Consider the following 26163-nt stretch of genomic DNA (forward strand, 5'->3'; position numbering starts at 1 on the left):
TCCACTTTAAAACAGTTTGTCAATTTCATTAACAACAATAATTTGAACTTCAAGTTTAGTTCAAATTACAGAAGTACACAAATTGAATTTCTTTTTGTAATCGTAAAAGTGAAAGATAATTTCATTCATACAGCCATGTACTGCAAACCAACAGCAGAAAGCTCAATTTTAGAGGCTTCCTCTTACTGCTATCCCCTTAATATTCAAAATATTCCATAATCGGAATTACTTATAGCTAGACGCAATTGCTCTAAAGATGGAGATTTCAGCTCCACATGCAAACAAATTAGTTAGCTTTTTATTAAGCAAGGCTATGCTAAAAAGGTAGTGAATCAAGCATTCACCAAAGCATCTAAAAAAATAAGAACCAAGCATTTAATCCTGAAACTAGACCAAATGTGGATCATAGACAATTCATCACCACTTTTGATTTACAAACCTATCAAATTAAAGGAATAATTAGAAAGCACTGCCATTTTATAATCCATTATTGGTGAGTCACACCTTTTGTTATAGGCGAGGCAAATATTTGGGAGATTGATTAACCAGAAGTCATTATTCAGTTCCAAATGATCGTAACTGGTTAAAACAACCATCAGGTTCCATCCCCTGTGGTTCCTGTTCCATTTGTCAGAAAAATATTAAAACCACCCAGTTTGAACATGTTTGTTTGAAACACTGTTAGCGACCAACATTGCCTGCAATTCTGAACTTTATATGGCCTTCTGTGTCTATGCCATAAACTGTAGATTAGACAGAAAATAGGTATCCTTGAACATATTAGAGCCATCAAAAATGCTGATAATTACCCTGTTACAACCTACTTCTCTGTAATGCCCAATCAAAACAACAATTTGCTTAAATGCGTAGGGTTAAGCAAAGGAGCCCCCCACCCACGTAGTGGTGAAAGAATCGATCCTGAGAAAATCGGAAACCTAAATTATTATTAGATTAAATAGTAAGGTTCCAAATGGTCTCAGCACTACTGAAGGTTACTCTGCATTCCTTTAAATATTGAAATTCATGACAAAGACGGTCTCACTGTTTATGAACATTTTGCTAATAAAATAGAGGTGATAGAACTGTCTCCTTGAGAACAGCTGATCCACATTGATGGGCAGCTTGGGCAGTTAGCGACTGCTTTTGCATTACAATTACCCATAGAGAGGTTGACTTCTGTTTTTTTTCCAGTGCACCTCATCTGGCACCTTCTACAAGACTTTAATTCACACTATTGGCCATAGATGTTGTAGCTCAGTCTCAAGGGTATGCTCTACCAATTCACACCATAGCAGAAAAGAGAGGGTAGAGTGCAACCTACAAGGGACACTTGTCTTATGTGATCTTTAACATAATTTTCTTTGTCTAGGTAACCTAAGAAAGGCACACCCCGAAGTTACTGAATCCTCCAAATCCGAATTCTGCAATTCCACCTCATCTCAGAACTCAAGTCAAGTCGACAGGACTTCAGTAAGTTTATCCAAGTTAAGAGAGGCATTTTCCCTTCATCAAATGAAAGAAGAGGACATTCAACGGAGTAACAAATGTACAAAGCCTCTCCAGTCCTCCCCTGGTCAGAGAACACTTAAGTCATTTTTTGGTGCTCTGAACTCTGCTAGCAGTAAAAAAAACAATTCCTCTAGTGCAGATGGTGGATGCACCGAGACAGCAGACTTTGACTCTGGCTTATTTAGCCAAAACACCACGAAAGCTGAAAGTGACACCGACTCTGGGCAGGGGAGCATTGCTATTGAGCACGACTCCTGCTTTAGCACTCCTGATGTTGGTATCCGCTTCAGCAGCGAGAGTGATACTGGCACCCCAGAGGAAGGCGCTGACTCTGCCAAAGAAGATTTTAAGAGTACAAGTTTTAAAAGCGTTGACTGCCATAATATATCTCCTACGTTTAGTGCTAGTCTTTGTGTGGCAGAAAATACATTGAACCAGCCAAGCATGAGAGATGAGCACCACAATGATTTCAGTTCAAATGCCAAGCGCTCTAAAAGAGACCAAGCAAATCCATGTACTCCGCTCGAAGCAGAGTTGGAGCCCGCTCAAGCTGACGCAACAGTGCCTCAAGCTGATGTGCTGGTAAATATTATGAAAAAGACAGTCCCACTCAGGTTTTCTATGAAGGCTCTTTCTGAAAGGGTTCGAAGGCTCCAGCATCAGAAGCAGCTCTCTGATTCACTAAGGTACAGGCGATTCCGAGCCAAGATCAACCCATCCACAAATCAAGAAGCAGAAGATGAATTACGGAAAGAGATCAGGTAATGTAATTTTCCAGATTTCTCAAAAATGTCAATGGTTATCCATATGAGCAATATGCCACTGTCCAAAACTGGATATATTTATCAGAATAGCTGTGCTAGTGCAAGAGGCCTATCGGAAAAAGCACCAGCTGAAACTTTAAGCACAAATAATGTTGGATACTGCAGGCGAGTTTGCCTTACCTCTTGTCTGTCTCTCTTAATATAAACAACCTGTTGATGCTTGGAAGGCTAGAAAGTGTTGTCAAATATGTGCCTTCCACAAATAACGTGAAAATCAGACTAAGATATTTTTCAGAATGTTTCTTGTGTAATGTGAGATATGTTGTACGATTTTACCAGCAACAAAGGTTTAACGTTAAAGCCCTCTGATAAGGAAAAATATATATAGTAGTTTTGATCACTTGTATTTATAAGTTAGTTTACATATTTCTGAAATGTCTTGCTGTTTTAAACGAACAACTGACCCAACCAATACAAACTGTAACTAAGCAGGTGAATGGGTTTGCCTCTAAGTGGAGTATTGTGCGGTTTGTACTCCTGTCTCTCAGCAGTTTGCTTAAGACAAATTGGTTTGATAGGGGTTACATGCTTGCTGCTGAGATGTGCTCAAGCAGCAGGTCATTGGTTCACAGCCAAGCAGGACTAGCTCAGCCTTTCACCATTCTGCAGTCGATAAAATTGATTAGCATTAAATGTGTAAGGAATTGGAGTATATTTAGCTTTTTATAGTCTTGTGAACTCAACTGCGGCACTGCTGGAGTGGCAAAAACAAAAAGAGAGGAAATGTGTGACATCAGAACCACTGTCGTCCGGTAAAAAGTCTGCATAGAGCACTGGAGCAGAGCCGATATTAGCATGGAGAGCATTGATGGGCTACCTGAGCATGAAAAGATGGTGATGGTGTAGGAGACTGACACACAGGTGGCATATTTTTGGATATCGACATTTAGTTAGTCAAAATAAAAGAGAAAACCTTAGCTGCCTCTATTACTAAGAGGGGTTTCCCTGCCTCAACCAAATACTAAGGACTCTGTCAGGATATCTGTCAAAACAAGTAGTCTACCATTGTGTGTCAAAACCTATTTCCTTCCCTTGCACTCTAAATCAAACTAAGTAAAAGTTGTGATCTTCTTGGTCCAGAAGAATAGCTTTCTTCTTCTGGATGATTAACCAAAGTTCACTTTCGGGTGATCAAAAAGGAAAAGTTCTTCAAATGGGTAAAAACCAAAAGTCTCCAGAGCCTTCTTGGCATGTTACTCAACCAAAGCACATGAAAAAAGGTCTTGTATCCCCAGAGTGTTAGGGGGGATGACTCCCTCTCTCCCTAACCTTCCTCAGGCTTCTCAATATTATTCACAGCGCAGGGATGAATGCCTTCCTTCTCCTGGCCTTTACCTTGCCATTCACAATGCCGGGGAACAACTTCCTTCTCCTGGTCTTTCTTAAGCTTCTCACAATGCCAAGGAAATGACCGCATTCCCTTAAATTTTCACACAATGTTCATAAACCTGGGTGGGACAATTCCCTTCCCCTGGACCTTTCTCAGACTCTTCACGATGCCAAGAGAATGATTCCCTTCTATTGCCTTCTTTCATAATGTTCATCAATGACTCCCTTCCCCAGGCCTTTCTCAGGCTTTATTTGTGTGTCAAGCCTGTCCCACGGACCTGTGTTGGGCAGTCCTGGTGTACTCCCCTATCAGGTACTGCCACACGGGAGATGCACCTTGGAGAAAGTCTCTTTGCCTTACAGTGTTGCCTCCTGTGCTATCTTGCCCCTGCCAGTCCCTGAGCATCGCCGTTACCTTCAGTGTTTGTCGGGTGCTTGGCTGGTTGTTGCCAGGGTCCTCATCCGCTCTTCCTTCACTGTGTCTCTGCTTCCCGTTGCCTGTCCTTCCCGGTTATCATGCTTCGTTTCGTTCTGGATGGTGTCGGCTGCACTTTCACCCGCCACACCGTCGTCCCGCAGTTTCCCTTTATCTGCTGGACTTCGGCAGCCCCTGAGGGAAAAGCTCTCTGCTCTCCTTCCGCGTCGCCAGTTTCTCCTTTGCAATTCTCGGGTTTCTCAGCGTCTCGCAATGATTGCCTGTTTCTTCACTCTTCTGTTGTCCTTCATTAGTTTTTATATTCTTACAATGTCCATACTGGGATGCTCACGTTGGTTCCATGGAGCGCTCTTCACAACTCTGCACATCTTCTTCGTCCCACTATCATTATGATCACTCTCTATTGGGCTTGCTGGACTCTTCTTCGTCCCACTTTTCCAGCATACTTCGGGCCAGTAGTCCCAACTCTTCCTCATCACAGTGGTCCTCACAAGGTTTGGATTATCTACTTGACACAAGTATATGGAAGTGTGGGGGCCTAGTGTATTGTGTCCAAGTAATGAGGGTGAGGGAGGTTGGGATGTATTATGTACATACCACATTTTCCCCAAGAATTCTCCCTAGTCCCATAGGGGGTATCCCTCCCCATGAGATCCTCCCGATGAGTACCACCCCGAGGGGGACTATCAGGTAGCAGCCTCACCTCCCTGGCCTCATGGGAAGGGGCTCCACCTAGGGGAGAAGGGACGACATCCGAGATTTGTCACAAATGTCAGACACAAAGCCGCTCAGCATTGAGGATGGGATTCGGCGGTGTCAGGAAGAGTGGAGCTATGAAATGCTGCATATTGGAACTTGCAGGCAAAGTTCCCAAAGCACCTTGAGAAACAATTCCCGCTACAACTTGGTCAGATTTCCTACAGTGCATTGTTGTGAAAGTGAACCCAGCGAAAACTGTTGGCTGCCAGAGCGTGGCGCCCTAGTTCTGAGAGCACACCAAGTAATTTAATGTAAAGAGAACTGCTTCATGAGGGGATCTAGAATTATTACAATAGTACATTTATTTTATTTTATTTATTGTTTGCTTGATAGGCGCTTATATAGGAAAGACATTCTGTTTCAAAGCGCCCACAGGGCAGCAGGGAGGGAACATGGGATAGCAGTACAATACAATAAAATAAAAAATACAGTGGGGCAAGGGACGGCTGAACCTACTATGCCTTGTAAGTATTCAGAACATGCAAGTGCAACACGAGGGCAGTGGGGTAGGAGCTGTGGTGTCCATGCTCAACGGTGAGACACAGACGAAGTACAAGGTATGGTAAGTGATATGCGGCCAGTAGCCGCATTGGTTGGAAAGTGCGAATTTCCAGTGCGGAGGTTGTGCTGAGGCAAGTGCTGAAGGAAGTCAGAAGCTGGGGAAATTCGGTGTGAATTGTCAGAAGCCCACAGGATGCACGAGCGTCCAAGACACCAATCACAGCAACTGTGAGATTAGCAGAGGAAGGAAGAAGGGAAGGAGGAGGAAAAGAGGAGAGCCTTCAGGTGCTTTTGGAACTTAAGTAGGTCCTGCTCAAGACCCAGAAGGAGGGGGGAAACTGTTCCAAAGGAAGGATCCAGATGAGGAAAGCAAGCAGGCTCCTGCTCTGTTTAGTGAAACGCTTTACACACAGGTAGTTGGTGCCAGAGGAGCGTAGAGGGCTAGAAGGAGGGTATTTGGTAAGAGAGAATTGCAGATAGTATGGTCCCCGGCCCCAGACGGCCTTCCGGATGATGCAGAGGGATTTGAATTTGATCTGTGCAGCAACCAAGAGACAGTAGATGCTTTTTAGAGCAGGAGAGATGCTGTACCTGGGCTTAAGCCAAAGATAGGTCTTGCTGCTCTATTCTGGATTAGCTGAAGGGGTCACAGAGTGGAAGGAAGATTGAGGAGGAGGCAGCAGTTGGCAATAGTCACAGTATAAACTTGAGCGTATTCCCAACTATGACTGGGGCTGGGGTAACATGAACACAAAACAAAACAAAACCCCCTGCCAGGAAATATTTGAATCTTCAGAGCTAAATTCAGTACACTATTCAAATGCAGTGGATGCAGAGACACTTAATGATACCCTGCTTGGTATTACCCTCATGAGTTAGGGAAAAGCTATCTATAAAAGATTGTTTCTTATGTCTTCAAAATATCACACATGCCTATTGAATCCTGTGACTTGAAGGTAGTTGCAATAGTCAACCCTAGAGCGAACCAGGGCTCAGGAAACTTTGAGCTTCTGGGGAAAGTGAGAACTGGGAGAATTCCTTTGAGAAGGAAGAGTTGGAAGTGGGACTTCTTGGAAATGTCCTGCATATGAAGGAGGAAGGATAAAGATGAGTCAAAGATGACTCCAATGTTTCTGGCTTGAGAAGAAGGAGCAGAGGGAGAGTGGGAGGCCAGAGAGAAGGAAAAAGGAGGGAGCCGGAGTCCCAATCGGAAGGATCTCAGTTTTGTTGGCATTGAGGCAGAGATCATTGGAAGAGCAACAAGCCTGGATGGCAGTCAAGCAGTCAGGGATGAAGGAAGGAACTCTAAATTGAACCACACTCCTTTTTTGTGTGTTGAAATTCTCTGGCTCACTTTCATTTGTTTGTTTTCTTATTTTAAATCATTAAACAATTCAGAACCATTATTCAAAGGTGAGTCATAAGCATTTGTGTTTCCATCAGTGTAGAGATTATTAACTAGTCACTTAATGTCAGACCACACAAGATCACTCCTGTGACATTCTGCACCTTCACTTGGCTGTTGCTTTTGGACTGCACATCATTTTCCTATCTGTTCAGACAACATTTTGAATAGGGCCTCTAGGCATTGAAACCTGTTCATGTCTCTGGATTCCTCTTTGTGGCCTGGGCAGGTAATGGTTAAACTAACCCTGATTAGGCCTGTTCTAGTACCTCTCAGGAGATTGATTTCTATTTGTGGTACCTCTGAATTCATGAAACACAGGAGGTGGAGAATGTGGAGTGACCATCCTTTGACCATGGTCAACTGGTGGTGGTGATTGGTATATTGGCGAGGGACATAATTCATATTTTGTCTTTCATTTGTTGGAAATTGTCCCTTATGCTGGTTTCCATTTTCAATGAAGCTATCCACATATCTTGGTCTTTCTTGGTGGCCATATACCATTGTATTAGGGTCAAATCTACTCTGAGCCCCTAGTGTCTGATATGGGCCATTGTACATTCGATTTTGATTGTTATTTAGGCCTGACATATCGTGGTGAAATCCCACTCTGGGAGAATTACCCAAATATCTAGGGCTAATGTAAGAATCCCTATTGCTGGGATCAATGGATTGAAACATAAGGGTTTGGGGTCATGTCCTATGTGGAGGCATGCCCCTTTGACTAGTTGTCATGTTGTTTCTTGCCTGAGTTTGGGCTGATTCTAGCAGCATCTTTACAGATTTTACCTCCAAAATCCCTGGCGCAGCTTCTTTAGACTTTGGATGTGTCTCCTTATTCTTAGATCCTTCCTCTCTCTTACCAAATATCACTTCATTTAGTTTGGTCCCCTGTTTTATTATCCATTCTAGTGGTTTTTCCCTGTCACATTTTTAATTCACAAATTAACTGGCATACAATTCGTCCATAAAAGTATGCAGTCTTAAATTCTATAGAGTTAGGGTTAAAGGCCCCATCAAAGCGTGAAAATGCTCTTTTCAAATTTTGAAGGTATTGGCGAGGTGACATATTTGGCTTTGCCGTCATAGTATAAACTGCTTTTTAGGCATCCTGTATAGACTGATAAGGTGACAATTGATGTCTAAGCTCTTTCTCAAAATCCACCCATGAAAAATGTTCCTGTTCATTGAGACCACGAATTACACTAGTAGCTTCTGAATCTAGGATTAGGTGAAAGTATTTTCTATATTGTTCCCTAGGTATCTGGAGAGCCTTAAATATATTGTGAAGGGTTTCTAAATGGTCTTCGATGCAACAGTTGCCTCTCTTTTTGAATGGTTTAATCAAAGTCTTGATAGATTTCATAATTTTAAAAGGACTACATGGTGCATTCCTTTGTTTGTCATTTTGTCGCTCATTCCTGTTCACTTTTGGGCAGGAATGCGTGTGAATATTTGCCGGTGATTCGGGCCCCACCATTGAGTTATAACCAGGTCTGGCCACAGGAACAGCTGTTGGTACATTGTTTCCTTGGCCATAGCTGTGATTGAGTTCAGTTCCATTGAATATAGTGCTTTGTTGCCTTTCCTGAGGCTTGAGACTAAATATCTGCTGTTCTAAGTTCTTGCACTGTCCATGAAGCTGTTCTGCCTCATGACAGAGATCAGAATTCTCATCCCTGACCTTACTGATTATTGCTTGCAATTCAATGATTTGTGTCTGATACTGATTAAGCGCTTTGTCCTTTTCGTCATTTTCTTTCATTAATTTAAATATCTCCTGTTCCATAGCATGGGATTCTCTATCTTTCTCCCTGTTATCTTCTCTAAAGGTTTGTATTTCTGAAACAGCAGCATCTTTGATTTTGTCTTATTTCATCTAAAATTGCTTTTAAGTGGGTTAATTCTTGCTCACTCATTAAATTGTTTCTCTCTCTCAGCCCGAGTAGCCATATTGCTGCATTTCACTTTCAATTCCGTGTCTAGCTCCCTCTGTTTTAATTCTGCTTTTAACTGCTGCATCTGATCACATTCATTGTCCAAACTGCATTGTAACTTGATAATAACTTCTCTTGCATTCCCTTGCATCTTTATGGACCTGTGTAGCAGAAACCACAATTGTGCGCATAATCTGATGATGCAATTATTCTCCTCCTTGCGTTCTAGTGCTTTGAATAGCCTAAGGAGGCACACCTGCACAATGCTTCCTTCATCAGAAATGTTTTGAAATGCCTCCCATTCTACCTCTGTGGTAATTCTGTCTTTCCATATTGTCACATTTTCTGAGAACCAGACTGCATGGGCATAAAGGTTTGCCTCAAGATAGTATGCCAATTCAGAAAACTCTGCTGGATTTGGATCATGGTGACACTATTGCCAATGGCACTATAATGAGAGTCAAATTAGCACACAGTACTGCAAAACCTTGCAGCACTAATTCAATTAGTGAGTGCACAATATGGTTATGCTTTAAAATGCAAGGTCACACCCAGTAACTGTATTTTGGGGTTATATCCATTACTTGGTGGTCTTTTTTATTATGGTAGTATTTGGTGGTATTTTATAATCCTTGGTAATATGTTGTGGTAACCTGTTGGGGTATTTTTTATAGTGGTGAGACTAATTTCAGCATACTGCCTAATTGTTATTTCTACCAGGGTCACTAGCAATAAACAAAATACTGGACTTGCTACACTCTGGATGGATGGCTCATGCCCGCCTGTGGTACCTTATTGTAACGCTCACCTGATTCCCGCAGAGGCGCCGCTCTTGACTGGGTGAATGCCGTATCTTCAAAGGTGATGTGTAACACACAGTTGGCTCTTTGGGCTGAACCTCTGTGCACTGTATGTCTGACTCGAAGAGTAAGATGTCTGCAGATAGAAAATATGGGATTCCTGTAGAACCCCAAAGGTTAACGCCCTCACCTTAGGTAAGTGAACGCCGAGCTCTCCATCTGCCTCGGGGCAGGGTGCCGTAACCAGTTCCTTCACTGGATAAGGGTGCAGGCCTCTTGACCTCAGAGGACTGATGTCCGTCGTTAACTGCACGAACGGTAAGTTCTGGGCGCTTCAAATGTCTTAAAAGTCTTTTGTAATGATATCTCTTGTTTTGCAGAGTTCCGGCGATGGCGGATGGCGGGCTGATGAGAGTTGAGGATCGAACCCGCGTGAGGAATAGAAGCGCCTGGAAGCACGTAGGTAAGCGCTTGTAGCCTGCTTCACGATGCGCACTAACTGTCCCTTTTATCTTGCAGGTACAAGTTCGGAGCTTTAGAGAAGCTGAAGGGTGCTGGAATACCCACTGGATTCGGCGTGGGAAGGAGTAATGACACGTGAGTCATAAAGTTGCCCAATGTCTTTAAACGCACCTTCTTTTGTCTTTCAGATGCGGGATGCAGCGCCGAAGGCCTCCGGAGCGTGCGAAGAGCTGGTAAGCTTTTGTCTTTCAGATGCCGGAATGCAGTGCGAAGACCTCCGGAACATGCGAAGAGTAGGTAAGCCTTTGTCTTTCAGATGCCGGAATGCAGCGCGAGGCGTTGGTGACAGCCGATGGACCAGGTAAGAGATGCGCTGCCACTGAAGACCGTAGTGCTAACCTGTTCTTTCTTTGTCTTTACAGGTGCTGCTGAAGACTGGATTCCAGGATGGTAAGCCTTTGTTTCCTTAGGCCCAGGATCAGAAGCAGAAGACACGATGAGCGTTCTGCTGCAGAGAATGCAGAATAACACAAAGCAAGATTCATCCATCGGGTGTGGTTTAAATAGCCTCCTGTAGTGCTTAGGTGTCTCCTTCCACAGCCACGCCTAGGTAAGAAAAGAGTTCCTGCTTTCCAGAAGAGTTCCAGTGTTCTGAACCTAGGGAGTGGCTCCTGCCCCACCCAACAGGAAAAGTAGTCCCAAACAGAAGAGGATCCGGGGTTCAACTGGCAGGTAAGTAAGCAGCATGGTCTGCTGCAGGTACGTCCACCCAAGCATTATGAGCCCGGCGCTTCCAGCGCTGGGACTGGGCATCTTTATGAGCCTGGTGCCACTGGCGCCAGGAAAGGGTCCAAAAGGTCCCAATTGGGACTGGCTGGCACTCGGAACCGGGGTTATGGGTCTGCTTCCAAGGGAGTCGGGCAAGTCCTGATCTTTTGGAAGCAGAGATCATGACAGCACCCCCCCTCAAGGCCCCTCCCAAACCGGGCTTCTCCGGGGGTTTGGGCTTGTTAGGAAATGTTTGATGAAATCTTTTGATTAGACGAGGCGCGTGGACATATTCTGCAGGTTCCCAGGATCTTTCTTGGGGACCGTAGCCTTTCCAGTCAATCAGGTAAAATAGTTTAGATTTGGAGATCTTGGAATCCAGGATGCTTTTGACTTCAAACTCGAGTTCTCCATCAACTAGAATAGGTTTTGGAGATGTAGTTAGTCGGGTTTGAGGTTGCACGGGTTTTAATAGAGAGACGTGGAAGACCGGATGTATCTTCATGTGAGGGGGCAAGTCCAACTTGACCGCTACTGGATTTACTATGGTAGTGATGGAATAGGGACCAAGGTATCTTGGGTTGAATGTGCGTGGTCCTTTTAGAGGTAGATATTTGGTGGATAACCAGACTTGATCTCCTACTTGATATTGGGGGGCTTCCTTCCGATGTTGGTCTGCTCCTTTCTTGTATTGTTCTTTAGCCCTTTGAAGGTGAGAAACGGCTTCCTTAAAGGCTTGGGTGATTGTAGAATGCAGGTGGTCTACTGCTGGTGTTCCAAGATCTTGGAGTGGATCCAACTCCGAGGTTCGAGGGTGACTACCGTATAAAAGAAAAAACGGGGTCTTCCCAGTTCCCGAGTGGACAGAGTTATTGTAGGCATATTCGGCTATCCAAAGGATATCTTTCCAAGTTTTTTCAGTTTGTTGTAGCATGCAGCGCAAATACTGTTCCAGAGTTTGATTGGTCCTCTCGGTTTGTCCGTCGGTTTGAGGGTGGTGGCTGGTCGAAAGTCTCACATCAATTTGAGCCGACCGACAGCAACTTCGCCAAAAATGAGAAATAAATTGACTACCTCGATCCGAAATTAGAACTGAAGGAAAACCGTGCAGTCGGACGATGTTTTCGAGAAATTCTCGGGCCAGAGTTGCTGCTGTTGGTAAGCCTTTGAGTGGAATGAAATGCACCATCTTGGAGAATAGGTCCACGATTACTAGGATCGTATTGTATCCGGAGCATGGAGGTAGATCGGTGATGAAGTCCATAGAAATCGTATGCCAAGGGCGAGGCAGGATGTCAATAGGGCGTAAGAGGCCGGCTGGTTTTTCCTTTTGACTCTTGTTTTGGGCGCATACTCCACAGGACATAATAAAGTCTCTGATATCTTTTTTCCAAGACGGCCACCAGAAGTAGCGCTTGATCTTTTCCGAGGTCTTGGTCATACCGGGATGTCCTTCCATTAAAGAATCGTGATAACAAGAGATTACCTTTTTCTGTAAATCTGTGCTGGGCAGGTATAACCGTTCTTGGAAATATAATAGGTTGTCCTTCACCGTAAAGTCCTTTCCCTGCAGATGCCAATTCTGTATGTCTGCTGGAGTTACCAGTAGCCTGGCTTTATCCTTAACTTCCTTTATGGATTGTGTGGCGATTACACCTAGAATTCTTTGTTCGGGAATGATAGGTAAAGGTTTAGGATTGATCAAATGTTCTTCCACTCCCATCCGAGAAAGGGCATCAGCTTTACCGTTTTTTGTACCAGGTCGATAGGTAATTATGAAGTCAAACTCGGCAAAGAATAGTGCCCAACGGAGTTGCCTAGAGGATTGAGCTTTTGCGGTTTTCAAATATTGCAGGTTTCGGTGATCTGTAATCACAGTAACGGTGTGTCGGGCCCCCAGAAGATAATGCCGCCAAGCCTTAAAGGCGGACTTGATAGCTAGAAGTTCCTTATCAGTAATAGTGTAATTGATTTCAGGAGGCGAGAATTTGCGGGACCAAAATGCCACGGGATGCAACTGATTGGTTACTCGGTCCTTTTGTGATAGAACTGCCCCCATGGCAAGGCTCGAAGCATCAGTTTCAACGATGTAGGGGAGTTCTGGGCGAGGATGTTTTAAGATCGGTGCAGAGATAAATCTAGTCTTCAAATTCTGGAAAGCTTGTTCCGCCTCGGTAGACCATTCAAAACGTTTGTTTTTCTTTAACAAGGCGGTGATGGGCTGGACTATTCGAGAGAATTCGGGGATAAACCTGCGGTAAAAGTTAGCGAAGCCTAACATGCTTTGAACACATTTTACGGAGGATGGCGATGGCCATTTGAGAATTGCATCGACCTTCTTTGAATCCATACGCACTCCGCTAGGTGATAATATGAATCCCAAGAATTCAACTTCAGTCACGTTGAAAACACATTTTTCCAACTTAGCGAAAAGTTTGTGTTGACGCAATTTCTCGAGGACCATTTTCACGTGTTTCCGATGTTCAGTTTCCGATGAAGAATAAACGAGGATGTTGTCAATGTAAACAACAACACACACATCTATGAGCTCTCTGAGGACATCGTTCATAAAATATTGAAAGGCGACCGGGGCATTGCAAAGTCCGAAGGGCATGACCTGATATTCAAATAGCCCATACTTGGTGCGGAAGGCCGTCTTCCATTCATCCCCTCTTTTACTCGTACCAAGTGGTAGGCTCCTCTAAGATCCAGCTTTGTATATATGCATGCTTTTCTGACTTGGTCCAGGAGTTCAGGGATCAAAGGTAACGGATATCTATTCTTAACGGTGATCTGGTTCAGGGCGCGATAATCTATACAAGTTCTAAGGTCCCCTTCTTTTTTTGGAACGAAGAACAAAGCTGAGGAAGCAGGGGACTTGGAAGGACGAATAAACCCATTCGCTAGGTATTGATCCAGGTATTGTCGGAGGTGAAGATTCTCAGGCTCGGTGAGGGCATAAATTCTACTACAAGGAGGAGTAGATCCAGGTATCAGGTCTATCTGGCAGTCATAAGACCTATGAGGAGGTAGAGAGTTAGCCTGATCCTTCCGGAAAACATCTTGGAATTCTAGGTATTCAGGAGGTAACTGGGGAGCCTCAGAGGAAATTGCTGCCAGTGCAACACCAGGTCGAGGGTGACAAGTAGAGACACATTCTGGAAACTGAACCGTTCTTGCTCGCCAATCGATCTGAGGATTGTGCTTCTCTAACCAAGGAATTCCTAGAATAATCTGGAACTGAGGGGCCTTGATCACATCGAACACGATCTTCTCATGGTGTCCATCTTGACTTACTAGCGTCACTTCTTGGGTGGTATGCGTTACTGGTCCGGAGGCTATCTCCGTACCATCCACCGTAGTAATGACGTCCTTTACAGCCTTTGGACAAAGAGTCAGATTCATCCTCAAAACCATTTCATGATCCACATAATTGCCAATGGCACCGCTGTCGACGTAAGCTTCAATCGCATGTAATCGATCCGGATGTTCAGGGCTAATGAGGACCATAGGTATCACGAAATGCGAGGTCACGGAACTGGTTTTAACGCTCGGCAAGAGGACCTCTATTCTTGTCGGGCGAGGTCGTTTCCCTGCTCAGAGTGTGTGACCCTGGTAACTGCAGCTCCTACTGCCTTCTTGGCTGGTTTCACCGGACAGTCTCGAAGAAAGTGCCCCGAGTTTCCGCAATAGAGGCATAATTGCAGCTGTTTTCTCCTTTCCCGCTCCTTTTGTGTTAGTGGTCCTTTCAGGCCCCCTATTTGCATGGGTTCCCCGGAGTCTACTCCTTTGGTAGGAGTTGGTGGTTTGGAAAATACTCGAGCATCAAACTTGGAACGATCGGCCTTCCTGTTCTGCAGTCTGTGGTCAATTTGAACGACTAAGTCAATATAGTCCGAACAGTCTTGCGGGGGATTCACTACTTGGGCTAACACATCTTTGAGCTCTCCACGTAGACCTCTATAAAACAGCCTAATCCTTTTGTCCTCAGGCCATCAAGTTTCCACTATCAGTCTGTTGAAAGACGCAATATAAGCCAAAAGGTCTTGATTACCCTGTCGCAATGAAAGGAGCTCATTGTCCAAGGCCTGCCCCTGTGAATGTCTTGCAAACAGTTTTTCCATACTGAGCTGAAAAGCTTGAAAATCATGGAGAACCGGATCATCTTGATTAACTAGAGGGATCGACCAGTCTGCCGCATTGCCACTAAGGTACGAAAGCACGAAAGCTACCTTAGCTTGATCAGTTGGAAAGGCTGCTGGCCGGCATAATAAGTGCAACCGGCACTGATTAATGAATACTGCAAACCTCTTTGGGTCAGCAGAAAATCGTTCGGGCGGAGCCAGAGGTACATTCCCAGGTAGGTTAATCTGCACTGGGTTCGTAGAGGATGTTGAAGGAAGATTTGCCCCTGATGCGGGTAACGGAGTTTGTCCGTCTTGTGACTGTAGCAATTGTCTAGCGAGATCGTCTGTTCGCTCCTTGGAAATAATCAGTTCCCTTCTTAGAGCATTTGTTTCCTGACGGGCTGCATGCACTTCTGCTCTTAGTTCCCCAAGTAACTGGGCTAGTTGGTCGGTATCCGAGGTTTCCATAGCGCCTGGGTGGGAGTTTTGCGGTAGGCTTTGTGTTCTGTAACGCTCACCTGATTCCCGCAGAGGCGCCGGTCTTGACTGGGTGAATGCCGTATCTTCAAAGGTGATGTGTAACACACAGTTGGCTCTTTGGGCTGGACCTCTGTGCACTGTATGTCTGACTCGAAGAGTAAGATGTCTGCAGATAGAAAATATGGGATTCCTGTAGAACCCCAAAGGTTAACGCCCTCACCTTAGGTAAGTGAACGCCAAGCTCTCCATCTGCCTCGGGGCAGGGTGCCGTAACCAGTTCCTTCACTGGATCAGGGTGCAGGCCTCTTGACCTCAGAGGACTGCTGTCCGTCGTTAACTGCACGAACAGTAAGTTCTGGGCGCTTCAAATGTCTTAAAAGTCTTTTGTAATGATATCTCTTGTTTTGCAGAGTTCCGGCGATGGCGGATGGCGGGCTGATGAGAGTTGAGGATCGAACCCGCGTGAGGAATAGAAGCGCCTGGAAGCACGTAGGTAAGCGCTTGTAGCCTGCTTCACGATGCGCACTAACTGTCCCTTTTATCTTGCAGGTACAAGTTCGGAGCTTTAGAGAAGCTGAAGGGTGCTGGAATACCCACTGGATTCGTCGTGGGAAGGAGTAATGGCACGTGAGTAATAAAGTTGCCCAATGTCTTTAAACGCACCTTCTTTTGTCTTTCAGATGCGGGATGCAGCGCCGAAGGCCTCCGGAGCGTGCGAAGAGCTGGTAAGCTTTTGTCTTTCAGATGCCGGAATGCAGCGCGAGGCGTTGGTGACAGCCGATGGACCAGGTAAGAGATGCGCTGCCACTGAAGACCGTAGTGCTAACCTGTTCTTTCTTTGTCTTTACAGGTGCTGCTGAAGACTGGATTCCAGGATGGTAAGCCTTTGTTTCCTTAGGCCCAGGATCAGAAGCAGAAGACACGATGAGCGTTCTGCTGCAGAGAATGCAGAATAACACAAAGCAAGATTCATCCATCGGGTGTGGTTTAAATAGCCTCCTGTAGTGCTTAGGTGTCTCCTTCCACAGCCACGCCTAGGTAAGAAAAGAGTTCCTGCTTTCCAGAAGAGTTCCAGTGTTCTGAACCTAGGGAGTGGCTCCTGCCCCACCCAACAGGAAAAGTAGTCCCAAACAGAAGAGGATCCGGGGTTCAACTGGCAGGTAAGTAAGCAGCATGGTCTGCTGCAGGTAAGTCCACCCAAGCATTATGAGCCCGGCGCTTCCAGGGCTGCGACTGGGCATCTTTATGAGCCTGGTGCCACTGACGCCAGGACAGGGTCCAAAAGGTCCCAATTGGGACTGGCTGGCACTCGGAACCGGGGTTATGGGTCTGCTTCCAAGGGAGTCGGGCAAGTCCTGATCTTTTGGAAGCAGAGATCATGACACTTATGTACAATACCACACTACGCCCTTTTGGCTGAGTTTCAACAATTGTAAAGCATGCAATTGAAATACTGCACATTCAGTCAATGTCTTTAGATAAACCGCTCACAGAGGCTTCTTTACTTTTAAATATTTCTCACAGCACTTCTGTCTCCCTAATATGTCAAATGAAATGGACTGAATGCAGAATAAATGTACATTAGACTAAGTTACTTTTGAATCTGTTTTTCTTTTTATTGTAAAATAGAAATATGCAAGTTACACAGAATGACACTTATGCCCACAAATCGCTTTCAGCGCTTTCTGTCTAAAGCCCTGCAGCTGTCCTTGGCATCATGGAACGTGGCAAGAGAATATAGTTTTTCTTTTAAAACAGTACGACTTTGATGAACATAAACACAGGATTACATGCACGTTAAAAATAGATAGCACCTAAAATGAAATGAATTATGTCACCTGATCTATCTGTTAGCATTCATATCAGCAGCCCCTCACTTAACTTCATATTTACCTAGATTTGTTGGTATTTTTGATTCAGTTCGGCATGGAAACCTTCCCCAATCTTTCTGCCTGCCTCGCGCAGGGTCAACCAAGATAAGGACAGCCTCAGCATCAGACAGCTTGCCAGCAATGAATTCTCTCTACCTAGCCCTTTGTCATCTTTCGTCTCCCAGTGCCCGAAGATGAATGACCTCCCACTCTGTCTCAAAACCTTTTTTAACAAACCCCTTTGTCACTCAAGGAAAACACCTCCCCTTGAGCTGATCATTCCACTGAAATGGCACATGATTTCATTGCTGGAGAGCAAAAGATGCATCTTTTTTGCGCTTCCTGATCTAATACAATACTCTGTTTTCAGTAGAGCGGATCTTCACATTTTATTTTATTTGATCACCCAGCGCAGATTTAGCCTGCATGTTTAAATTCCCAGTTCCAGAGCATCATGCATTTTCCCAATCTGCATTCAGTTTATTTCATCATGGTCTAATTTGCACTACATGTTATTAAGGGATTCAGTTACGGGTTGGGTTAAATTAGTATGTTAACTTATGTTAGTATTCTATTTAGTACAGCTCAGTTCATTGAAATATCATCCTGAAGCAAAGTGCAAATTCAATTCTGTGCTCTGTGCATTGGCATCTATTTCATTCTGCTTGAGACTCACACTCTTGAGTCCAGTAATGAGTTTCACACCCTGGGCCCCAGTTGCAGTTCAAACCCACGCTAACACGTGCATGCTGAAATGATGAACCAAACTGTTAAATTTCAGAGCCCTTACTCCTATAGTCAGCAGGAAGTCTGAAAAAGAGTTGTAATCTGCATAACATTGCAAGTTGGGGAGAAGGGGGAGATGAGGCATGCCAGCTGAGCAATGTAGATGTTAAAGAGCCAGGGGAGAGGATAGATCCTTGGAGTACACCACAGGTGGAGAAGGCAGTAGGAGAGGAGAAGGTGCTCAAGATGACATTGGAAGAGTGGTCAGTTAGGAAAAAGATCAGGGAGTGACCCTTAGAGAACTATTGCATGATGAAACACTGATTCAACGTTTCAAAGGAGTATCTAGAAAGTGAACCCAAAGAAAACTGTTGAATGCTGGAGCTTGCAAAGTACACCAAGAAAGAGAATGTTAAGCACTGCTGCAAGTTGTGACTTGGAGTCAAAGTTGCTAGAAACCAACTGGGAAACTGAACAGCAGTAGCAACACTGGAAATTGAAATGTGCAGGCAACGTCCCTAAAGTCAAAGGAAACCGACATTACAACTAATAATCAGTGTGCAACCCAAGCAACATGTAGTACAGTTGAACAGTTATGAATATCCGGGTGAGCCTAATTTCTGTAATAAAACGTTTTGGAACTTTCCACTCTATCCTTACAATTGTTTAGCTACTCATGTTTTAAAAGAGGGATATTTTTGAACCTGACACAAAGTCCAACCCACTGAACTAGTACTACTATCGTGGACATTCAATGTGGAATATCAATTTCAAACCTGGGGCATATGCTTCTGTCAAAGATTCAGATCGAGCAGACTGATTCGATCTATACAGCACCTTTTGAATAACCAGGCCCATGCACTCCTTGAGGATCATTAGTGCTGTGGGGGCAAGACCCAGCTCATCCGAATGCACAATTCAGCCATGTGATGCTTCCACGGATGGCCACCAAGCAGTCTAGCCATTTGTGGCAGGTGCCCAGATATTGTTTGCTGTTTCTCTGCAACTTGCAGCACTTAATTCATAGTGACACATTACAGCAATAATTTTCAATGTGATTCTCTTCATCCACGTGCTCTTTAGATGCAAAGAAGAAAATAGGGCTAGCCTACAAGTGTTCCATAAAATCCTACTCCAGTGAGAGACAGTATTTCAAATCATTTGTAGTCGTGGAATGACCACATTCAAGGGGCATGGACACACTTGTCGGTGTCTTTGGGCTCTGTCTTCCATTCTCCTTAGTGTATTGGGAGCCTCGGCATGCCATTAGCATCTTGCAGGCCATGTGATTATGGAGGTTTAGAAATGACTGTCCTTGCAGGCTAAAGAAATATTCCTAAAAATGAAATTGGGCCAGAGTTTATATTCAAGATATTGTGATATTGCTATTGAGAAGAAAGACTAACAACATACCATTATGTATGCAATCCGCACATTCTCGTGGACTGCTTTGAATTGCACTTCTGGATTGACAGGCCCTTCCCTTTTTTTATGGCGTTGGACTGTTGCCTAGTGTGAGAAGTCAGAAATGTGAGTCAGACAACTTGGTAAAGGGTTTTCACAAGATGCCATTTTATTAACTGAAAAGGGTTTCACAAACGCCTCACTATCCCTAACCTAAAGAGGATTTCCCCTGCCTATCAAAATAAACTAAAGGAAACACTCTAACAAAAGGATTCTGATCCTCACACTTAAGCAGACATCAAACTCATAAAGGAAATATATGGCAATTCAAAAGAAACAGAAATAACAGTTATGTTCAACGTAAACCTAATAACTGTATATCCTTGTAACCTGGGTTGGATTCCCTTCCCCAAATTCAAAGCAGGACTTTCAATCAAAAGTTCAAATAGGAAAGTTCCAGTTTGTAACTAGGTTCTGATAATAAGGTTTTTCTTGCTCCAAAAGTATTTCACTTGGACTTTTACCAACAGTTCAAATAGACAAGTCGTTATCGCTCTATTTGTAGCAAAAGAGTTCAACACAACTTCTTCTCCTTGGGAAACAAAACACTTCCACAATTCATTTGTATCAACAGCAATGGTTGTCAGGATGATTCCATAATTGTTCTTGAAACACTTTAGTAGTCTTGCCACTTCTTCTTCACATCTTTTAGCCACAACACAGTACTTTTGATGATTTCATCCTGGTCCACTAACCTCCCAGGACTACCACTACAAAATCCCTATCCTGGTATGCTTGCCTGCCAAGACAAAAAGCTCCTAACACTACTACAAGTACTTCTGTGGTAAAGTTTACTTCAAACTGTTTGCTAAAGACTTTTGACTTTCAACAACATCAAAATGTACTACTTCTTCTGGGAAGACAGGCTACACATTGGTGCTGTTTGTTCGACTCTGGTGATTGTGCTGCTCGCCCATGAATGCTTTCTATTAGGGGGGCCTCTTTCCTGCCCCTCTTGTTTTCCCACTTTTACATCAAACAAATGCTGACAAGGTCTCTTTGTCACACTTGCTCTTCTTTGGCTTAGACAATAATTGATGAGGTCATTTTCAACTATTGTCTCTTCCTCACTCCGGCAATACAGGTATAATTGGCTTGCTTCAGTATTGCCCTCTCTTGACTTTGGCAATGATAGTTATTGTTAACTTGTTTCAGTATTGCCCTCTCTTGGTTTTGGCAATGATGGCTATTGTTCATTGTTTCAGTATTGCTCTCTCTTGGTTTTGGCAATAATGTTGATCTTTATGGTTACAAGTATAACCTTTCCTTTCTTGTTTGTTCACAACGTTCTTATTATGCCACTTCAACATATCAGTTTGGTATTCAAGAGTACTATTAGTGGCCAGCGGACGATTACAGAGTGTACTGGGGTTACCCAACAGTGGTGAACTCCCCGGTTGCTGCATATGCGTCTGCTCGCTCTGCAGCCACAGTGCCTTCTGCTTCCTCCACCTCCTCCTGCATGGCAAACTGCTTCGTTTTGCGTCCCTTTGCCCACCACGGCCGGCAAAGGAATGTTCCTTGCTCCTGAAACGCTCCGGGCGCTCTCCTGCCACCAGAGAACAGCTTACACAGGAACCTGTCTCTCCTGGGGGAAATATTTTCACAACAATGCTTCCCACCATTCTACCTCTGCATTCAAAGCCATTTAAGTTGGAAACCCTCTCTGGACCGTCATCGACTTTGTAGATAGCAACGTCTGTTTCCCTTCCGCTGCCACTGCGACGTGGAGTCTCTGCAACCACTCCACTTCCTACTTCTAATGGCCTGCACCTGAGGGGGTTTTATATATTCAAAGGTCCCGCTCAGGTGTGGGTCATTAGAACCACTAGACTGCTTCTTGCACTTTAGTGCCTCTGCTTCCTCCCAGTACATTGGCCATTGTGGGACTTGAAGTCCCCAATATCCTGGTTATCTTTTCCTTCATAACTACATACTTCAACTTTATTGGATTTATTCTGATTATTGAATAGATCTCTAGGGAATGGTTTTAAAGGGGTTAATGGGTGGTTCATATTTAAGGGAGAGTTATATTCATTAGAAGTTAAGATTTTAAGATTCAGGTTCCCAAATATATGGCTTCCTTGTTGATTACAAGAGTTTTCCCTACCATTAATGGGGTTCTTTTTGTAAAAGTATGCTTTACTCTGACAACAAACCATTAAATATTCTAGTACCATAGACATCTCCCTTTTTAAGGAAGACATATACAGTGTCTGTCCTAACAGAGTTCTCCTGCCCCTTTGCGGGCCTTCTCCTCCCAAGTGTTCCACTCGGCTAATACCACACCCGGGGTCACGATCAGGTAGCGGCTGCCTTCCCCATGCCTCCTGGGAGTAGACTTTAGACAGGGGTTTTGTGAGGATTCCGCAGGATTCATCACACTAGCCATCCTTCTCATGCCCCACTAGCTACCTGTTCGCCCCTGCCTTCACCCAGACCAATTTCAGGGTTGCTTGGTCTTGCCCTACTCTGTTTTGAAGCCTTGGTCCTCTGTGTTCCCATCAGCATTGCTACATTTATTCATTTACTGTACATTATGGTTCTATGCCATTAAACATAACGAGGATGCAAGGTGGGTAGTCAACATTCTTCAAGGCATATGAAGACAGAATCATACAGCATATGATGAAGCACAGAGATCTGAGAGCTTTCCATTTCAATACCCCAGCTAGGCAAAAACATGGAAATAACCTGCCTGTAGCATGGCTTCAATCCCCACACTGCATCATAACACTGGAGTTAAGAGGCAGTAGGTGTGCAGTGTGAGAAATTACATTATTTAAAGTGGGAGAGAGTGAGAAGAGAGTGGAAAAGGAACATAGAGGAGTGAGAAAAATAGAGGGCCACAGGAGCAATAGTGGTATGCAGAGAGGTAGAGTGGGGGCTGAGAAGGAGGCAGCCAGTACAACCTAGAGTAAATGAGAAATGTACACTTTGTGGTGAGATCTGAAACTGGGACTTCGACAGAGTTACACTTTTGTTTTACGAAAATGAGCAAAAATGAACTTATTTCAAAATTGAATTTGAGATCAATGGGGATGTGAGAGGCCAACAGAGTTGGAGTATGACCCCCCCTCCCACCACCCCACCAGTATGAGAGAAGAGTTTTTTTAAAGGAAGGACGGTAATAAGATGATTGTAAACATTTAAAAGCCTATCTATTTCAAATATTTAAAAAGCCAGCTTTTAACATGTGGAATCGGTAAGGCCACAACGATCTGTTACTGCTGAGGGTTAGAAGGCAGTCACTGAAAGAGTTAGAGAAATACCACAGGCACAGAACATGCTGTATATGTATGGTATTCCAGGTTTATAGTGATACAGATGTCCCATGAGGTGGAATAGTTCTGATCGCCAATATCTTAAAGATGGATAAGAGCATTTAAGAAGTTAGATCACTGAAAAATTGCTGAATCTGGGGTAATTAGTAAAGTGTGAGTAAGTGTGTAATTTCAGTTCTGAAGCTGCATGGACTTTTTAAATGTAGTGCAACAAATTAGTTGTGAACAAAACTAAAGGTAGCCTGTGAAGATGTCAACTTCAATTAAGTTACCAGTTGCTATGGTGGATACTGTTATGAACATAGGATTAGTCTTATTGCCAAGAGAATGGTTTGCAATGAAACCATTCCAATTTATAGTCATGTTTTTTGGTTGTAAATGGAGGCCTAAAGCCACATTGTTTGTTGGGAGTTACCCTCTGGAAGTTGTGAATGTTTTTAAATATCTGTGTGTCCCCTTGATCAAAAGACTCCATAGTGAGTAGATGACAAATCTGGCTTCAGCTCTGATGGCTCCCATTATATTGGGTTTTAATTCCCAATATAATTGATGCCTCTTGCATCCTCTGATTTCTGCATGCAGCGGGAAACCCGAACCAATTGTTTTATTTGGGGCTGAATTGTTGGCAACTAGACATAATCATTGTCTGAGAAAGTGTGAGGGTCTGTTTTGATGGCGATATCTTGACCTTCCCTTGTGTACTTCACTACAAGTGATACCTATAGACTTGGGCGTACTTTCGAAATTTGACATTTTACCATTGAAATCCTTTGTTTATTGAACTAGTAGTCATTTATGGGCAATTAAGGGATCACCTTCCCTAAATGCCAGAAATTGAAAATACAAATTGCTATGCTCCCTGTTGTATGAATGTACCTGAAAGGTTTGACCTAAGTTATGAAATGTTCCTGATTTGCTTTACCTTTAAGAGCAAATTGAAATCCACCTGGAATCATGAAGATTGTATTTATTATTGTAAATCACTAGAGGGTAAAACTTAATTTCTCAGGGTGGTACACTGGAAACATGGTATCTTAACACTATCTGCTGAGTATCTCTTGTGCAGCGAAGCAGAGCTTGTTAAAAAGTCCTTGCTCCTGATCAATCTTGTTGCTTTTGTGGAATGTTGAATCACTGAAGCATTTGATAAATTCACATGTTGTATGACAGAATTCATATTTTACCATGGGAGGGATATATTTAGTACTCTGGCCCTTCAAACAGAGGAGGAAGCTTAGCTGTGTTGTTAATGCATAACTTATACTAAATTAGGTTTAGCGGTTGTTTATTTTGGCATGCATTGCAGATCAAATTCATGTAGCTAATTTAGGATTAACATTTTATTTTCTACTTCCCCTTGCACAGGGTGGTGTTACTAAACTGTGCTAGGAACGCTTCAAAAGTATTGGACAGGAAATAGTTTATTTTAATATCACAATATATCCACTAATTGTTTTATACTGTTTTAGTGTTTGTAGCTGTGGATTTCCTCATTTTAATTTGGGGATTGATTTCCTCATCTTAATTTGGGGATCGATATTTGGCTGATGTATGATTCTGCCATAGACAATGTATGCCATAGATAAATGTGTGCCTGGTACATTTGCTAAAATGTTACAGGAACTACAGGACGATTTATACTACAACTAGCTGTTCCCGGCATAAAATGCGCTGTTCTAGCATATCTTAAAGGTCAATATCGGTCACTAATTATATCGGAATTACCACCAATGGGTTCCAGGTATAGGTCCCTGTGACTTATTAATGGTCATTGAAAAGGCTAAACGTATAGGAAACTGTCTTCTTATGAATTTGAAAGGCATATTTGTATCAGATGGAATGAGAGGTATGCGCAGTAATCCACCGATTACACGTAATTGTCAGGTTCTATGTGATATTAACGAAAAGGGTCATAAAGAAACATTTTTACCAAGACTTAAATACCGAATAATTACACAATTATTTTATTTTGGGGTCCCTCCACCCAAGCCCCCCGTTTTGCAATGATTATAACCGCACCCCACCCCGCTCCCCACCCTTTTTAATCCCTTAACCTGGCCTTATATATATATTCAGTATTCAAATGTCATTAAAAATGTTATTAGTTATTTCTTTTTCGTTAAAATCATTGGATACCTAATTGTCAACCTTGTTCCATTGCAGAGTCCCCATGATGGCATAAGATCGCGCAGTAGCATAATTACAGCAGCTACTTTCAGTTTTAGCTTGTGAGGAGGCATTCGTCCTACAGCGTTTCACTCTTTAGATACTGAAACGTTGAGCCAGTAATTAACTGTTAATTGACACTGGAACCGCTGTGTGCGAAGAGAAGTGGGGGTGGAAAGAAGCAACTTGAAATTATTCCGAATGTTTGCGATAGTGGAAGGTGAAGGTGACCACGTAGAACCGTGCTCATTCTGTTTGTTAAAATGATAGCTGTTGTTGAAGTGGAAGTCTAAAACTATGCATCGAGACTGCAGGATTGTATAGACCAATGAGAGCAATCCCGCTGGACGTTAACACACTCTTTAGTGTGCTCTCTGGTCTGGGTCGTCAGGGTAACGGAACTTCGCCTTATACCACCTTCAATTGAATTAATTTCTCTTTGTTCATGGGTGACCAATCTAACTAAAAAATGAATTAAGTACTCAATCTTTTTAGTAGTATTTCTTAATTGCATTCTTATTCTTTGAGAAACACATGAATATGGGGTTAACAACTCTCCCCTTTCTTTACATTAAGTGTTCAGTATTGCATACAGTACAATTTGGGAAAAAGTGCTTTAGACAGTGCAACATACATTTTCTATGCAAATGACGGTGGTCCGTTCTATTGATCTCATATGCAAATATATACTATAAACTGTTTCCTAAAACTCAATATTAAATATGCTATTTCTATTCTCTCAAGGCTCAAACTCTCATTCATCCATATTCATACTATTCCCCACACAGAGGTGCACTTTGCTATTTGGACAGCAGAGGGCAATTTAGCACTGATAAATTAAATGGCATCCGCTGAGTATGGCAAGTACCTAAGCATATATATATATATATATATATTTACATTTACACGTGTAGTTATGGTTAAGTTGCTCATCTCATAGGAAGACCACTTTTTGGGCGGCTTATAACTTCCTCGCCCTGGACGAATCCTCACCAAACTTTGCAAAAAAGTATATGGCCTGGTCTGAATTTATTTGGTAAGTTTGGTGAGGTTTCGTGAAGGAGGGGCAAAGCTATAGGGGGGTCACACATTTTCTTTCTTCCATAGACTGCATGGAGAAAGAAAATCTTTGCGCATGCGTAGAGGCTAAACCGCTGGATGAATTTTGCGGCAGGAGCAGCAGCTTGCTCCCGAAAGCGTGCTTTTGTAAATTTGGTGGAAATTAGTCCAGTAGTTTTTGAAAAAACAAATAAAATGTAGGTCCCAAGAAATGTGTCATATCTGGCTCTGCTCCGCGGTCCCATTATCCTGTTCG

At 43.4% G+C, this 26163-nt stretch overlaps 1 protein-coding gene across 2 annotated transcripts in view; it reads left to right on the plus strand.

The window, feature by feature from the left end:
- The window catches only part of PMS2 (PMS1 homolog 2, mismatch repair system component), a 504643-nt gene that overhangs the window by 400155 nt on the left and 78325 nt on the right, over positions 1-26163 (plus strand). For both annotated transcript variants that reach the window (XM_069645634.1, XM_069645635.1), the window contains exon 11: positions 1370-2270. In XM_069645634.1, the coding sequence (XP_069501735.1) occupies positions 1370-2270 (901 nt within the window). The remainder of the gene's footprint in view (positions 1-1369; positions 2271-26163) is intronic.

This window comes from Ambystoma mexicanum, chromosome 2p (assembly GCF_040938575.1).
Source record: "Ambystoma mexicanum isolate Mex_15411 chromosome 2p, UKY_AmexF1_1, whole genome shotgun sequence".
Lineage (NCBI taxonomy): Eukaryota > Metazoa > Chordata > Amphibia > Caudata > Ambystomatidae > Ambystoma > Ambystoma mexicanum.